Below are 17,579 nucleotides of genomic sequence, written 5' to 3'. Positions count from 1 at the left end.
AACTAGTCTGCAAGAGAAATGTAGGAAATGGGTACAAATATATAATAAAATTACTGAAATTAAATTACTAATGGATAAAGCAAAATTCCAAGACGAAAAATTGTGTTTCAATTCCCGATTTTATAGGCCATATATGTAAAATATATACTTCGAGATCAAATTATACATTGATGTAAAATATAATGTAAACTACAAATCGCAAGAATATACATACAATTTAATTGGGTTAAATTTATTTATTTTTATCTAATTATCTAGCCTGACTTAATTGGGTTGACGGATTCGATAATTTTAAAAATTATTTGTTACGGAAAACATTCTAAATAAACAAATTAAATATTTTTTGAAATTTAAGATAACTATATAATACGTAAATTGTGAGAATCTAAAAATTGGTTATGGGTGGTTTTTAAAATATGACATTAATATTTTAATAAATGAAGGTTAAAGCTATGAATTAATTTTCTATTAACTGAAATTGATTTTATAAAAATCAATTTTAGAGAAGAAGTAATTTTTTCTCATATATATTGAGGAAAAATTTAGATTTGACTACCATTTGATTTTTTTTATAAACTTTAGTATTTGTAAATATAGAATAAAAAATTAATGACAAATAGTGTTAAATAGCTTGAAAAAAAATCTGATATCAAAAGTAACCATTTTCCTTATATTAAAAAAACCATAACTCTTCATTTATATGTATTTATTAAATATTTTTATTTTTCTTTATATCTTTCTTTTTATTACGTTACGTGTCTATAAATATTATTTTTATTTTCTTTCTAAATATGTATTAACTATTGGATTATGATTTTTAGTATACATAATTTATTTTTCACAAAATAAAGAGAATGGAAAATGTAAATAATTAATAAAATACTTTATATTTATAAAAATAATATCAGGGATATTTTACATAAAAAATCTGTAATTTTAGTATTACAGTAAGTGTATAGAGGTTTATTTTTTTATTTTTCTTTTTTAATTATTTTATTGCATGTTGATAAAATATGCCAGATATAAATAATTTAAAATAAAATTAAAATTAAAATTGGAAAAACAAAAATATAAAATGAGAATAACATTTTTAGCCTGAATTTTATTTTTTCAAATTAAGAAATTATAAATTTATAAGTCTAACTTGCGAAACACTCCAGTTTTTAGCAACAAAGAAATCCCTTTATATAAAAGCCGTTCCTTTGCTCAGTGGTTTCTTCATTCTTTTGTTGGTGAAGGAAGAGAACACGAAGATCGAAGAAGACGAACATGGAAGACGCATCTGCATCAAAGTACATCCCGCACCAGATCGGAGGGCTCCAAAACGACTCGTTTCGATTCGGACTCGATGGAGTCAGAAGCGACATTGTTGGTTCTCACCCTCTCCAATCGTCTCTCCAATCAGTAATTTCTCTCAACCCTATTTATCTCTCTTCACTGCAATTTCTCCTTTTAATCCTTTTCCGTTTTCCTCAACTTCACTATAGAACTGTTTCTTCCAATTCCACATGCTGCCTATTTCCCCTTTTTAATTAGGGTTTCATTTCGGAACAAAAAATGCTTAGCTGAAAATAGTCTAAACTTTTATCGATTCGAGCATATTCACGTGTTTGGTTTGTCTCTTCTCTATTAAGTGTTCGTTTTTGTTGTGTTTCTGATTTTCAGACAAGGAGGATGGAAGAAGCGATGAAGAGGCAATGTAAAGTTAATTTGTATGGAACTGCTTTTCCACTGAAGGAGGAGCTTGACAGGCAAATATTGTCTAGGTATCTATTGCATATTTTGGCGTAGTTTCTTAGTGTGTTTCGAAATTTAAAGCGTTTCAGTGATAATTTGACATGAGTCCCTGTTTGTGTCATTGGTTGCTGGTTAATGAGTTGTATTGTACTCTAAAATTTCTGTGTCTCTATGAATATGAAAAGAGCTAAGAACATGTGAATGAGATTTTGATTAGTGTTAATTAACATCACCTTATCATTTTGATAGTTCATAGGGATGGTTATGTAGGCAGAAACTGGACTCGTTATAGATCTTGTATTTGGGATAAAAAAATGTTTTTATTAATAGAAAAATGCATTTGAATTTGATGGAGTGCCAATATTCCTTGTAGGTTCCAGCGGCCTCCAGGACCAATTCCATCTTCAATGCTGGGCTTGGAGACTGTTACAGGAAGCATCGATCACTTCGGTTTTGAGGATTGTCTAAATGGTAATATTCTCTGCCTTTGTTCTTCGTGTTCATTAGCCTGCTTTGAAACAATTGATTTCAGATTAAGTTGTGTTTCCTGTATGACATATTGAAATTATGGTTCATTAGCACAAAATCTTATAATTCTTATTTCTAAGAGTCGTGGTTGTTGTGCTTCATTTTCTGAATTATATGAAATATTATAATTGTGCTTTATCAGTACTTGACACGAACTCCACAACAGGGTTTTGGACCTTTTCTTTTTATATAAGAGTTGGAAGAGCTTACGGTCCAAACCTTGAAACAATATTCTCAACTGTTTTGGAACTATTATGTTTGTAGGAATAACTGAATGACAATTTTTGTTGGGTGTTATATGCAATTAAATACCATTTTGTTTTGAGATGATTGTAACAAAGCTTTTGTTATGATAAAAGGTACATACATGCAGTTATATTCCTTTTGTTTTGAGATGTTTATAAAGGTAATGGTTTGAGGATATAAAGAGAAATCTATATTAAAATTTTCGAAGTGGATTCAGATATATTGAGAATCTGCGTTTAATAGACTTATTTAGACTTAAATCAGGTCTTGAACCCTCAATCACGGATCAAGAATGTCAAATATGTATAAATACTCAATGCTGTTGAAATGTGCAATGGTGGGAAAAATGTTTTACATGATTTTTATATAGCACACGAATGCTATAATTTGACTCTTTAATATTTTGAGCGACGTTATTTATAATGATTTGAGGCTATGATTGTGAATTTGGTATCCATGATAATTAAGTAATGCAATCTTAACTGTTGCTGTTTTTTATTTCATTGGGATACGACGTATTATTACTTTACTTCTGTCTCTCAATGTCATTGACGTTATTTGCAGACCCCCGTGACTCGGAGACTTTCAGGCCATCCGACATGCATCATGGGATGGAAGTTCGCCTTGGTCTATCTAAGGGACCAGTGTACCCAAGTATTATATAATTAAATTTGCGTTTTATTCTGGTACCCAAAAGCTGGCTTTTATGGTAAAATCTTCTTGTTATTCATTAAGATGAAGTGTCCAAGGATCCTGTGGACTTATGTTTCTTTCGGTTGGATGCTAGAAATGTTATGGTCTATATTTAACACAGCATGTCTTTCAGAGTAAATGCAGAATTTATGCCTGAGGCGTTTGAGTTGAGCATCCGTTTTCAATACTCCATGCGAGGGGAGTCAATTTAGAATGCATGAAATTAAGAGAAAGACGGGGATGAAGCAACGAAAAAGATGGGAAAATCGGATTAGAAAATTCGAAATATATTAAAAAAATATTTGAAAATTCTTAATATATTAAAAGAAATATTATATTTCGATCGAAATTTCTTATTCTTTTAAAATATTTCAAATTATATAAAAATATTATATTTTGAATTGTGTAATTCGAAGTGTATGTTTTTTAATATATTTTGCATTATATGATCTAGATTTATATTTTGAAATATTTACAGTATGTATAGTCCGAAACTGTAATTTTGTAGGAAGAAAATATGGGGTGCAGGAAGAAATTTCCTCTGAAAAAGTTTGAAAGTGAAGGGAAGGGACGAAAGGAAGTTGACATAGTCCAAATGTCATCATAAGAAACAATGTACATAAAAGCTTTTGGTAAGTCAACTCATGGGCTAATGTTTTTTAACTAAAAATATATATATATATATTTTATTAAAATGATATTTCAAAATAACGATTATTTTTAAAAAATTATACACATTATAGCAAATTTTATTTTGCTCCTAATTTTCAATATAACATAATTTAATTTGAATTATTAATATTATGAAAAATTTACTTCTACAAGATGTGAAAATATTTATAAACTCAAGTAATAATTAAAAAGAGGAAATATGATATTATACAAAATTATAATGTTAGGTTAATATCATAATGAAAAAGTACAGTTAATCATAACCTAACATATATTTCATGTTTAAATAGCAGTATTTCATATTTAGCTTATTAAATATATTTTTTTATTAATTTGTGTATATATTATGTCATGGTAAAATATATCTTAATATATCGAGTGCATCGTACTTAAATAAATTTATCAAGTTCATAATATGGAAGTTGCAAAAGTTTTTCTTATGGTGTGAACAATAAACAAATAAAATTCCGTCAAAAGTTTGTATTAAAATTTTAAAACAATCTCGAATCATATTAATTAAAATATAATATCTTTAAGGTCAATAATCATATTTAAATTAAATTCAAAGTAAATAATACAAGTGATAATTAATTTTAGTAGTATTGTTTCATCGGACTTGATGAAATATTGACACCATGTATGATCTTTTAATAGTTGAAAGTAATAATATTTTAAATACACCTTCTACTCTTAGTTTTGTAAGCATTTTTTTTAAAACAAAATTGTTTGATGAATTTTTTAAAGACCATAACTTATATATAATGATTGTTTTTAAATGATATTTCAAGAGACAAACTTTCTTTCTTCAACCAAGGAAAATAAAATTATTGTTCCAAAAATGAACTCTGGTTTTTCTTAAACCTTAATTAGAATTTTGTTCTAATATTTCCAATAATATAATCTCACCGTTTAACAGTTAATGTCAATATTAATTTAAATATACTTCATCATCCACTATATTTTTAAAGGACACAAATGGCATATCAACTTGGATTTTTGTATTTTTCGTAAACAAGAAATATTAACATTATTTTACAAATGAAGATCAAAATGGAAATTTCATCATAAATAAGCAACTGAGAAGATGACAAAAGTTATTTACAAGTTCTCAGTTCAGTGTTGATTTTTAGTCCAATTCGAAACTTCATGTTAACAATTGACTTAAAAAATTTATTTAGAATAAAAAATAAACATAAATATTTAAATGTTGGGATTTTTTTAACCCTTTTTCGGTTTCTTTGGTTTTAACAAATTTTTTTTAGCATTGCTACTTTCTAACTAAACATAACTTTTGTTTTAACTAATTAAAATCTATTAAAAATAGTTACCCAATTTAGTTAATTTTTCTAGAAATTAATACGATATTTCCCCTATATTTTCTCTAGAAAAATCAAAACTAATTATCTCACCCTTTCTGTTGAATTACTTTCATCTAATATTCTATAAATCTTAAGATTTCAATAAATAATAAAAATATAAAATTATTTTGGAAAATCTTATTTTAATTTGAGGATATTTAATTTTGAGTTTCGTGGTCTTCTGAACTTGTCGCCTGGTGCACGCTTCTTGTCCTCTTCCATTCATCGCTGCTTACCAACTTTTCGTTTTCTCTAACATCACTCTCTGAAAGAGACACTTTCACTGTCAAACAAATTCCATTCCCAGAGAGAATGGAGAAAAAGGCTTTGATAGTGTGCTGCGTCGTTGGCTTCCTCGGATTGTTGGCGGCTGCAACTAGCTTTGCTGCTGAAGCGACAAGGATTAAGGTTTGTGTCTTTTGTTAGTGCCTTGCTTTTCTCGAATACCTATCAACGAAAGGATCAATCTTTTGTGTTATTTTTAGTTCAATGTCTGTTGGGTCTAATGCTTGTGCTTGCCACTGTTAAGGGCATGCTTTGATGGGTTATCATGATTCTTCGCAAAATCTTCCATTTTCGCATGTTTAAGCGTTTATGATTGGCCACATTTAAATTGCACTTTTTGTTTTCCTTGGTTCCACTTTTCGTCTTAAAGATTTTGCTTTTCCTATGTGTTCATAAAATTTTCCCCTTTACTTGTTGGGCATGGTGATTAGTCCGTTATCCTTGGAGGGATAGGGTCTGTAGAAAGGACATGAATTTAGATACATGCAAGGGGTTTTTCTGTGAATCCTTGGAGGGGAGAGAAAGGAAAGGGAACGATAATGTCGTTCATGTAAACTCTTATGTTGACAGGTTTTGAGTAGATAATACACCAGTTCATGTAAACTCTTATGTTGACAGCTTCCTCTTTTTTTATTTTTTTATTATTATTTTCGTTGTAAGTTTTGCTGTGTTTATGTTCACTATATGCAAAATTTGATATAATGAGTATTGTTGTGTAACTTATGCAGGCTTCTCAAGTGCATTTTGTTTCTATCAATCAGTGCACGTATCCTCGAAGTCCTGCCATGGCTCTTGGTTTAATTGCAGCTCTGGCTCTTATGATATCTCAAATAATCATAAATGTTGCAACTGGGTGTGTTTGTTGCAGAAGAAGTTCCCAAATCCCAGATTCCAACTGGAAGGTAGCACTGGCCTGCTTTGTTTTGTCCTGGTAATTTTCACTCTGTACCTTTTGTCTATCATATCATGTTAGGAATTTAAGGTGTGTTTGAAGTTTCACATTCGATAAAAATGAATAAGACGAGCAATATATAGGTAAGAGGATTTACAAACCTATTGTCTTAAACTTTTGGGTTGAAGATAGTTCACTAGGTGGGAGAACCTTAAGTTTAAGTATCTAATCAAGTAGCTTATTCTACTCAATTTGAATCTCCTTTAAGACTGACATCCATGACAACTTCACGTTATCAACACTGATTTGGTGGTAGCCCCTTTCTCCTTGAGATGGTTTCAGTCATATACTTCATCGTACTTAGTATGATACTCCTAATATTGTCACCTCCTCTAAGGCCGAAGCCCACGGCGGCTCTCTTCTATTGTCATTGACCTGGTGTTTCCTCTTTTCTCCTCGAGATGACTTCACTCATTTATCAGTATTTAGTTTGCACCCTCATTCAACCAAGAGGTAGTCCTTTCTGTTACCCAATTCTCAATAAAAAACACTGATTGTTAGGACTCAAACACAAGAAGAGAATCCAATCCAAAAAACCAGTCCATTAGGTGGGAGAACCACTATGCTTAAGAAGTACCATATCAAGTAGGTCATCTCTAATGTGGTGGAGCTTAAAAACCATTGTTAGTAGTTGATTTTCTGGTGCTTTCATTCTTCCAAAGAGAATACTGCTTTAAACAAAGCAGACATGATTCTTCAGCAGTGACTATGGATTTGGATAATTCATTTTTAGGGTAGTATATATAAGGTAAACCGTGGAGTATATGGAATTAGTATTTTATTTTTTAAAGGAATCTTCTCCGTTTCTTATGCATGATGGCTTATATTCCTTCATGCTTAGACGTTTGTGATTTTATTTACAATGTACATACATACACACATAGGGAACTGATAGCAAAGATTCTTGAATGAGAAGCAATTTTGAACTATCACGATTACACTAGTGAGTTTTGAGGTACATAATCATGATTATTCTTTTGATATATATGCATATACTTTTGGTTGTAGAAACATAATAGTATTTGTATGATTAATCTCGATTCTTTTCTTTCTTTTAAACTGTGTGCATTTGTCTGATTTTATTTAGTAAATGTCAAGTTCATGAACACAAATGCCATTCTCTACCATAGATTTCTTTTGTTTATTCTTGAGTTTGTAATCTGTTGTTCTGGTTTGTATAACTGATCATTGAAAAGGAACAAAAACAAAGCCTGTTCTGTTGTACGAGTACATTGGTTTTGTCTGTGGAACAACATTAACTTGTGTCTGATGCAGAGGTTTATTCCAGAACAGTAGGCTAAATGATTTCATCTACAATTAGTAGAAAAATCACATGCTTGTATAATTGAAATAGTTGAGATGATTGGTGTAAATGTGTGTTGAAACAGGTTCACATTTGTAATTGGTTTTCTGCTGTTGCTTACTGGTGCTGCACTGAATGATCAACGAGGTGAAGAGAGTGTGTACTTTGGGTACTACTACTGCTATGTGGTGAAAGCTGGAGTTTTTGCAGGGGGTGCAATTTTATCCCTTGCAAGTGCTGCATTTGGAATTGTGTATTACATTTCTCTAACTGAGAAAAAGAATGGTATCCAATACCCATATCCCAACCAAGGGGTCATAGCCATGGCACAACCTCAGATTCCATCTCAGACTAATCAAGATCCAGTCTTTGTGCATGAAGACACATACGTTAGACGACAGTTCACATGATTCCTATTACTGCTTTAACCAAAACCCTAATTCTAATATTTAGGGTTTGTATGTGCATATGCTTCACTTTTGAGAGGGAAATTGTGCTTTTGGCTGTGTTTATAATTGGATTTGTTAGAACTATTTAGCAGGAGTAGCTTTGGATATCATGTTTAAAGAGACCTACATTTATTATGTAACCTATAAGTATCATCTTCTAACTTCAGAGAATTAAAGTATAAACTAAACAATATTGTAATATTTTACCTATATCTTATATTTTACTTGCACTTTCCGTAAGGGTGATTTCTGGAATATGTTTAGAAACATTTTCAGATGATTTTTTAAATGACTCAAATGCATTTTGAACAATTTTTTTTCAGAAAAGGTTTCTCGGATAAACTTTTTGAAATGCATATTTTCATAGAACGAGTATTTTATAACATTTTTACATGAAATGTGTTGGAAAAACTTTTTAGAATGAGTTATTTTCAGAAATTTCTATCTTCTCCTTTTCTTTTTTCTTCCGGAGTAGCGGTATGGTGACAACAGTGGCAATGGTAATGTGGTATAGTGATGAAGGGTGTAAGAGTCTTTTTCTGTTATTGTGAGTGCAGTTAGTAATTGTAATGTACGGTTTAAGATCTTGATTTTTATTTTGGGCTTCCGGCCCATGTTATCAAAATTTCAAGGCTATTGCTTCTTTTACCTGTCCAATTTCTATCTACACCCTATCACCTGCGGAATCTATTTTTTTATCACAAAAAATCCGTAATTATTATTATTTTTTTTTGGGAAAGCAATCATTCCTTTCTATTACGGAAAATATTATTTGAAATTTTTTTAATGAGATTGAGGGAGAAATTTGATGGGGCGTAAGAAGGAACAGACAGATTTCAAATTGATGCTAATTATTACCAAAAAAATTGACGAAAATTAGTGCATTATCTACTGGATATTGAGCTTTTAACTATGACAAATAAGACAGCAATGAATATGATCCAGAAATTACCAATTTTAGATAACGTTTTAATGTGAAATAGCAAAAACAACATTTCTTGAACCATAAGAATTTCAAACATTTATGTAGCGTTAAAATGTGTCAATTTCGTTATCTCTAATTCTTTCAACTAACTCTGAAAGATGTTACCCAAGAAATAGTTGTTACGGCTTCAATTCATATTCACAAAGTACATTCTATATATCATTGAAGAACACGAAGTAAATAATGGTTTCATAGAATCAATGTCAGACTCGTTTAAGAAATAAGTTTCAGAAATTTGAGCATTTCTGATGCATTTGTGATATGATTGAATACAAGAAAAGCAGTTGGAGATAATGTGAAGAACTGACATCGCCTGTTACCAGTGATGCATTGTTTTTCAATTGGTAAGAACATTTTGAGCTTTTTCCTATATCAGTAGTGCATTTAACATGTAACAAAAGTTCTTCAATGGATAACTCTAAAACTCAATTTACTTGCTTTAACACATGATTTGCGAGAAAATGCAGTGGCTCAATCAACTAGATTATCTCATTGGTAAATAAGACATCAGCTAATATCAGAATGACTGTTATTTTCTAGGTAAATAACGGCATTAACCACTTGGTAAACATTCAAATTAATTCAAAAATAAAATGTCCCGTAGCTGCTTTAATCGTCACAGGAACCAAAATGAAACTAACAATGAGTACAGGGATTAAAATTACATCTTAATACACCTATAACCCACTGACAAAACCAGCTCGAGTATAGAAACGGGGTCAATTTTGATATAATAACATAGAACACCTTCAATTTTAAAAACTACTTGGAAGAGAATGGCTTCAGAGATATGCTGGCAGTAGATAACCAGATTTTACTGTCTGTCAAATCAATTTTACTCTTCGGCAACAAGGAAGGGTAGTCCCCTAACATCCCAAATTAAAAAAAAAAAAAAAAAAAAATCAATACCATTTACAATTATCTGACTGCCAGCAAGTAAAACAAGAGAAATGTACTGATAATGAAAAAGCAAGCAGGCAGGTGATATTTTCCGACAGGTTTGAAGGTGATCCTTTTCTCAAAACTTTATTTACACATTAAACAGTCATGTTAAAACAATCCAAAGAGCTTACCAGCCTCCGTGTCTTGAGAAGTAGTCGTTATCTAATGATATAGCAAGAGCTACAGTTACAGCTCTCTCTGTAAGGGTCAGTGTGCGACTGACTTCCAGGTCTTCAATCTGCAGAGAGAACATCATATCAATTAGTCAAGAGTAGAGAAGGGTAAGGTTTCTAGAGAAAAAGGTGTAGGGAGACTTTACTGCATTAGCAGCGCCAATCTTAGAGCTGGGATCAGAACTCCCAAATCGAATCACATACTGACCAGCATCGGTCAAAATCTGCACATTTCGGTCAACTTATAATTCAGGTTTGAATTCCGACGCAACACTTAAAATATTTGAAGAACTGAACATGAAATTCTTCAGTTAAATGACTTCACAATAACAGTTAGAAAAGTTTATATTTGATATAGGCATGAAGTTAAATCCATTGCACTTGAAAAACAGGAAGACAAGAAACAAGGCAAGGATTTATGGTACACCGGTCAATAATGGGCTGTTCGTCTGGTTAAAAGCTTCAGGGAGAACCCATAATTATAGTATAGATATATAAATATATACTAGATGATTCTATCGTTTCAACTTTCAATTGAAACTTGATAAAACTGTGCTTAATAACATTAGTTGTCAATTACCAGGTGCCATATAGATAACTTAGCTATGTGGTTGATTATGATAAATATCAAATTAAGATTTAATTTGTAGAACAAAACCAATGGAAATCGCAATCTAACCATAGATATTTTCGAAAGGAAAAATTTACTTGGAATGTTTAAAAGACAAGTAATGATAAAAGATAAAAATAGCAGTCAATGATTAGCATGTTTAACAAAGGTAATCTAAAAAATATTAACAAAGCAATAGATAAATGCCAAAAACCAACCTCAAAGCCAAAACCCCTCCAGTCACGGTCTATTTGAGCAAGCACCTCACCATTAATATCTTTCAGTGTGAATGTCCAATTCCATAAGCCAGGATTCTCTACCACAGCAAATTGCTTATTCCTGCAAATTTTGTTATTAGACTCACATTTTGTACAAAAGACGAATGCTATGAAATTTTAAACTAGAGCCCTCTGAACAAAAGTGAATTCATAGAAAATGAATCAAATAGGTCAGGAACACATGTGAACAATTTTTCGAATAAAAGTAGCCAATCAAATTTTATTCTCAGATAGAGCATCATTATTGATGAACACAGCACACACAACAATAAAACTGCAGAATGAATCAAACTTGTATCAAGGAGAACTCAAGAATATGGTGCACTAATTAAGATCTAAGACCCGTGTTCTAACTTTACTAAATACAAGCAACAAATGGTAAATGAAAACCGAAAAGAAAAAGACTTAGACGAGGAACAAGGGCAAACACACAAGGTACAGAATAAAATGCTATAAAGTTCCCCATTGCTTCATTAGAAGCTGCATGGACAATGCAGGCATACAACCAGTGAACTCTAAGCATTAGCACCCCACGGCTTAAAGTTTCCTAAATATTTGGACCAGCTAGAAAGCTGTGTCAGAAAACTGAACTATATATTGAGATGGTCGATCATATGGATACACAATGATATCATAGGTTATTACCATTGCATCTTTTCTAGAACAGAATCAACTTCTATAAACTTCCTATCGAGTTATATACAGATTCCATTTTTTTGGAGGGAGGGTGGTGATCCAATGGGGCCAGAGAGCTATCTTCACCAAAGCTTTATTTCTTCCGTTACTAATTTTAGTATTTCCACTGTTTCCAACTCAATTCCTATTATGGCCACTGGTATAATGAAATCCATTTTCCTCCTTCCTAAACATAAAAAGACAAAGAAAATGACCGATTATTTGGAAATATATTAGGGAAAGATAACATGCCAGTTGACTTTCATGAAGTGAAAAATTACATATAGATAATAGATAATTGTTACTGCAAATTTTGTCATCCAATAATTAAGTTATCTTAGAAAAAATTGAAATATAAATGTCAAACTGAATACACGCAAAAAATCAAAACCAAGTCAAATATAGTGCAGGTTGCTAAAGAAAAAGAAAAAAAAAAGACAAAAGGACACAAATTAAATAATCACATCCATATTACTTCCTCTACAGACAGTTAAACTTCTGTCCTTTTACTGTTAGCAATATCAAATTGAATCCAATAGCCATAGGAAAGAAATATTCAGATATAAAAAGATATGTAAGGTCATTATGAATTTGATGATTAATTATAACAAGTAAAAAAATAGTATCTTTATATTACCCCAGATACAAATCATAGATTCTCCTCCAGAGATGCCATCGCCTGTGAACTACTCCAACTTCCTAAAGAGAGGAGTTAACACAATTAACAACCAAAGTCATGAAAAACAACTTACTCATATAAAACGATGTACAACATTTGGCATACCTTACCATCAACTTCTGCATAAATTGAGCTTGTAATCCACCAAAAGGGTCTTCGAACCTAACCATGCAAGTTGTTTGATTTATTTCGCTAAAGTGAATAAAAAATAAATTTTTCACGTGCATAAAACAAAACCAACATAAAAAATATATGTTCCTTACCCTAAAGAGCTCATTCCCCAGGCCGTCAGTTATGTGTGCAACAAAAGGCCGTCTTAGACGAAGCAACTGCAACAAGAAGGTTGAAATGGAATGAAATGAAATTCACGATACGTACATGAAAAGCACACACAAATCAAACCAAGACGAATCGCATAACTTGCAAATGCAACAATTGAATTACTCCTTCCAGATCCCAACCAATGCACAAAGTGCCCAAATTTGAACACCAACACAACTTTAGAAATTTCTACCTCTTTGGGCAAACAAAGAACTTACTAATGGACACCAAGTTGATCACTCTCGTGTAAAAGTTAGCAAATAAGATGACCCTTTCATAATCCAAAACTAGACTTGTCAAGTTAAAAGGATGTTTTCATTCCACATATTGTAAGACATGATTCTAATCATTCATGTTACAATTTAGAGTAATTGTTAACGGGAATGTGAGGTAGTACGATATTTTGTGCACTAATATTCAAACAAGGTCTGTTTTTCCTCATAAATTGCCTGTATCTAATATTAATGGAACTTATTATCTGTTAAATCTAATTTGGTAAATGAAGATTTGAATGTAAGATATAGGTTGGGAGGTGGATTTGCCAAATGTCATCAAGACAGATTATGCGATGCCCGCTTCCCTTTGGAAGTTTTTGAAATACCAATTGTATTTCTGAACCATATAAGGGACAACGAGTAAGGTTTTAAGGACTTGACTGAACAACTTATCAGGAGATGTGGCGAAAAAATATTATCCATGCTGATGTAATTTTTTATTCTTTATTGATGATTTTTAAACTATACCTATCACCCTCTATTTGGAAGTATTGGTATTTCTAATTTCTTTTGTTCTTGGAGGTTGCAAAAAGAACAGTCTACAAGTATGGAATGATATAGAAATGAATAACAGAACGAAAGCATCTTTATCTAAAGAATATGCAGGCATCTAAGTTTGCTTGATGACGAAAGCCTTATCCCATTAGCTAGGTGAGGTTGGCTACATAGATGACATGATGTCACTGGAATCAGTTAAAAACCAAACTCTTCAGTGATGCTATTGACCATGAGATCCCTTTTACCACAAAATGATTTATAACAACAAAAATATATAATAACTACTTTATTTCCATGTGGATGATACTTGAAACATGTTCTAGAATAAAACAATCAAAGGAATATAAGTTCAAAGGATTGTAATGAATACCTGTCTGGTAATAACATTGCTCTGTTCACGAATATAACCTACGGGCTGCATCATAGCAACAAATAGACAAAAAGGTCAACCATCCATGCTACAAGCTGTGTAAGAAAAATACATACGGATCGTATAACTTGATGAAAATGAGATAATAATTGTCACTGACCGACTGAGGATAGCACGCATCTACAATTGCATAACGATTTTCCTTCAATCCAACCAAACAAAATCACAAAATTAGACTTGGAGTCAAGAGTAATAGTCAAGAGAGATAGAAAAAAAGGGACAGAAGTTAATATTAGAGTCAAGTCACACAGCCTCAACATACAAAGTATCCATTACACACAATGTGAAATGGACTTTTTAAAAAGTTGCTTAAATATAGTTATAGGAACCAAGCTTCGGATTCTAGAAGAAAGATGATCACCTGTTCAAAGCCCATTACAAGATTTGCCCACTCGATATCTCTGGTAATCAGCAAATTGGACCTGGCAAGCAGTGGTGCTACCTTTGCCTAATAAAAAAGGGCAAGTAGAACTCGTCCATATCAAAGTTGACAAATAGGATCTATAAGTAGGACCATTTGTTTGTGATTTTCTTAAGGGAACAAAATTAGTAAACAAGAATATGCCTAAACTAAATTCCAAAACAATAAAAAACAAAAACCATAAATGCTCATTGGTTTCAAAATTTTATGCAAAAAACACCCTTATTTGTATCTACATGAAAGGAGTGGCAGTCATGATACAGTTCAACACAAGTAATTGCAGGAAGTAAAAGCATGGTTATCAAGATCCAAAGTCACTTATCTAACATAACAATGCAACAATGCTTAACAGGATATATGATAACATGAATTAACAAAAAAAGTGCAAACTAGGGACAGGAAAGGACCTCTTCGGGAGACAGTGATTCGAAGAATTCAGAAACCGATTGACTGATAGGGGGTTGCTTCAAACCGAGCCGTCGTTTACCTCTTCTGACGGCACCAGATGAAGCAGAAAACCAGCGCGGGTCACCACCATAACCTCCACAGGATTTAACTAATTTCCTCCCTCTGTGGTTTCTCATTTTTCTATCATCAACCCAAAGCTTCGCGAGGAACTCCCTCGTCAATCGATGAAGATCCACTTCATTTCCACCATCAATGGCGCTTCCGAATGGCCGAGCCAGAGTAAAGGGATTGCGATTGTGTTTGGCAGCAACGGCAACGTTTCCATGAAAACGAACGGGAGAACTTGCAAGGTTTGATAGCCATTTCCAACCCTTCCTCTGCCAATTCTTCATCTTCAGTTTAAAACCTCCAAAATTGAAACACCAGGTAGTGATGGTGAAAGAGAAAATGGTGGAACGGTGATCAATATTCACCAAAGCCCAAATACAACTTCAATCGCTTCATAGTTCGCATATGTCTTATTTTTTGATATTTTAGGATTTTAAGAATTTGGATTATCTCTTTATTTTGTTATGTCTTCAAACTACATTTTATTACATTAATTTTTATATTTTAGAATATATTAAAAAAATTAAGTATTAAATATTTAAAATTTGAGAGGACAGTATAAAAAATTTAACAAAGAATCTGAATTCGGATTTTAATCAATTCACTTTTTTATTATATATTTTAGAAACAGATGTATTGTTTAACATGGTCAACTATTGATAATGATATTTTGATAAAAAAAAAATCACAACATCTTAATACTATTTTCGGGTCATTTTATAATTGATCTAAAATTATTTTATAATCAATAATAATGTCTTCGTTTATCTGAAAGCGACGCATCCGAACCTTACATTCCATACATGCGATCAATAACCCCAAAAGAATGATACAGACAAGGTTAACATGTTAAGGACATACAAATATCTTGCAGGTACACATGTCATACCAACCATGGTGGACGGATGCGAACGTCTTATGAGAACGTGGGACAATTGGAACGATACAGATAAAGTTAGCATGTTAAGGACGGACGGATGTCCTGTGAGTATACGTGTCATACCGATCATGGTGGACGGACGTCCCATAATATAATCATAAATACCACTATTAATCAATAAAAAATATATTGTAAATAATATTAAAATATTATAAAAAAATGTTGTGAAATTATGATTATTACTTGCATGGTATTGACATTAAGCGTTAGGAAAACTTTTTCTGGGCCAGGTGTGATTTCGAATAAAAAATTGATTCAATAAAAACTGGATTGTTTTTAGTCTCTCTATTTTATCTCACTTTCTTTTTTACCATTGTGTGTCATTTTAAAATGCAAATGAATTGCAATAAACTTTTTAAAATGAACGAATTTAATTCACAAGGGTTGACCTAAAGGAATATAAGGTTAGCTTAACTTATTTTCTCATAAATCATAAATTTTGTAATTTGGCTTGATTCATTGATTGGTATGTTTGCGTGTTTTTTCACTAAGAATGTTTTGTTTTTCAAATTTATTTATAAAGGACTTAATTCATTTTTTTTTAAGACTAACAAGTATTTATTTTATTTTTCAAATATTATTACAATGATAGTAATTGAAAATTAAAATATTAACATATATAATTTACAAACAATTAAATTAAACATTTAAATTATTTAAATATTATTTAATAATATTATAATACATAAAAATATCAATTTGTGAACTATATATTAGAATTAGTAAATAATTTTAATAAAAAATTATAAAAGTGATAGAAAGATTAATAAAGACTAATAACAACTTATAAAATGTTATTATTGATCAATAAAAATTAATAGCAACTTATAAAATGTTATTATTGATCAACAATAAATCAATTCACATCTAACTCGTTTAAAACTTGTTTATGTTATGAATTAAACTCATCAATCCATATTAAAAAAAACTAAAATTTATTTAATCGATCCATGTGAGTTGAATTGGCTCGTGAGTTATAATTCATTTTTTACATCTTTACCTTTCTAAAAAGTATGATATGTTATCTTATTATAACTATTTATATGATCAATTTGAATTTTGGAAGAAAAAAATAAGGATTGAATGGTGTCTTTTTAAGAAAAGGAACGTGATTGAACATGAAACTTGATAAATTGATGTAAGTTTAGATCGAACATTGAAAAAAAGTGAGAATGAACTCATGAGTTAGGCTTGAATGGAGACATTAGAGAATGAAATTCAAGACGTTCTAGTAAGGAAACAAGTGGTGGGTATAAAACACGAGGAGTTCTTCCATTTGTCCAAAGATATATTATATATGTTTTATATAAAAGTTAGAATTTTTGCTTTTTTAAAGAACAATATATGCTTTGAAAGATTAGATTTTGAAATGTCATCCTCCCTCATATCACCATCATGTGTAGCTTATATTAAAATATGTTGAAAATCTTACATATTTCATCTTGAATAAAGGCGTTTTATAGAAGAATGCAAGTTCTCCCTCATTGTTGCCAGAATATTGTCATGAGATGAGATGAGCGATGAGATGAGAATTGAGATAATATCAGATGAGATGAGATCAAATGAGTCACGGGGTCAGGTGGTTTGGGAGTAAAGGGGTCGGGGGGTGTTCC

At 31.3% G+C, this 17,579-nt stretch overlaps 3 protein-coding genes across 3 annotated transcripts; 2 read left to right on the top strand and 1 right to left on the bottom strand.

Annotated features, from left to right (window-relative positions):
• Window positions 1-1,183: 1,183 nt before the first annotated feature.
• LOC106755349 (cyclin-B1-2) lies at window positions 1,184-3,375 on the top strand. Its single transcript, XM_014637495.2, has 4 exons — window positions 1,184-1,404; window positions 1,666-1,766; window positions 2,111-2,208; window positions 3,076-3,375. The coding sequence occupies exons 1-4, from the start codon at window positions 1,270-1,272 to the stop codon at window positions 3,174-3,176; spliced, it is 435 nt and encodes a 144-aa protein (XP_014492981.1). The 5' UTR covers window positions 1,184-1,269; the 3' UTR covers window positions 3,177-3,375.
• A 2,030-nt stretch (window positions 3,376-5,405) lies between these two features.
• On the top strand, window positions 5,406-8,463 carry LOC106755784. The gene is made up of 3 exons (XM_014637998.2): window positions 5,406-5,642; window positions 6,248-6,450; window positions 7,860-8,463. The coding sequence occupies exons 1-3, from the start codon at window positions 5,547-5,549 to the stop codon at window positions 8,182-8,184; spliced, it is 624 nt and encodes a 207-aa protein (XP_014493484.1). The 5' UTR covers window positions 5,406-5,546; the 3' UTR covers window positions 8,185-8,463.
• A 1,195-nt stretch (window positions 8,464-9,658) lies between these two features.
• LOC106755115 (altered inheritance rate of mitochondria protein 25) lies at window positions 9,659-15,444 on the bottom strand. The gene is made up of 11 exons (XM_014637214.2): window positions 14,918-15,444; window positions 14,451-14,537; window positions 14,190-14,231; window positions 14,030-14,074; window positions 12,829-12,894; window positions 12,671-12,727; window positions 12,524-12,585; window positions 11,152-11,272; window positions 10,470-10,547; window positions 10,282-10,388; window positions 9,659-10,074 (listed from the first exon to the last, which is right to left on the bottom strand). Exons 1-11 carry the CDS (start codon window positions 15,308-15,310, stop codon window positions 10,044-10,046), a joined length of 1,089 nt encoding a protein of 362 aa, XP_014492700.1. The 5' UTR covers window positions 15,311-15,444; the 3' UTR covers window positions 9,659-10,043.
• Between the last annotated feature and the right edge of the window lie 2,135 nt (window positions 15,445-17,579).

This window comes from Vigna radiata, chromosome 2, assembly GCF_000741045.1.
Source record: "Vigna radiata var. radiata cultivar VC1973A chromosome 2, Vradiata_ver6, whole genome shotgun sequence".
Lineage (NCBI taxonomy): Eukaryota > Viridiplantae > Streptophyta > Magnoliopsida > Fabales > Fabaceae > Vigna > Vigna radiata.
Note: the sequence above shows the minus strand (reverse complement) of the source record. Positions and strands in the feature narration are given on the sequence as shown.

Excerpts from the sequence above, each read along its gene's own strand:
- LOC106755349 (XM_014637495.2), top strand. The coding sequence starts at position 1,270 with ATGGAAGACGCATCTGCATCAAAGTACATCCCGCACCAGATCGGAGGG. Across the intron at positions 1,405-1,665 it reads TCCAATCGTCTCTCCAATCA|ACAAGGAGGATGGAAGAAGC; the intron begins GTAATTTCTCTC and ends TCTGATTTTCAG. Across the intron at positions 2,209-3,075 it reads TTTTGAGGATTGTCTAAATG|ACCCCCGTGACTCGGAGACT; the intron begins GTAATATTCTCT and ends CGTTATTTGCAG.
- LOC106755784 (XM_014637998.2), top strand. The coding sequence starts at position 5,547 with ATGGAGAAAAAGGCTTTGATAGTGTGCTGCGTCGTTGGCTTCCTCGGA. Across the intron at positions 5,643-6,247 it reads CTGAAGCGACAAGGATTAAG|GCTTCTCAAGTGCATTTTGT; the intron begins GTTTGTGTCTTT and ends TAACTTATGCAG. Across the intron at positions 6,451-7,859 it reads GCCTGCTTTGTTTTGTCCTG|GTTCACATTTGTAATTGGTT; the intron begins GTAATTTTCACT and ends GTGTTGAAACAG.
- LOC106755115 (XM_014637214.2), bottom strand. The coding sequence starts at position 15,310 with ATGAAGAATTGGCAGAGGAAGGGTTGGAAATGGCTATCAAACCTTGCA. Across the intron at positions 12,586-12,670 it reads ATGCAGAAGTTGATGGTAAG|GAAGTTGGAGTAGTTCACAG; the intron begins GTATGCCAAATG and ends TCCTCTCTTTAG. Across the intron at positions 10,389-10,469 it reads AGATTGGCGCTGCTAATGCA|ATTGAAGACCTGGAAGTCAG; the intron begins GTAAAGTCTCCC and ends TTCTCTCTGCAG.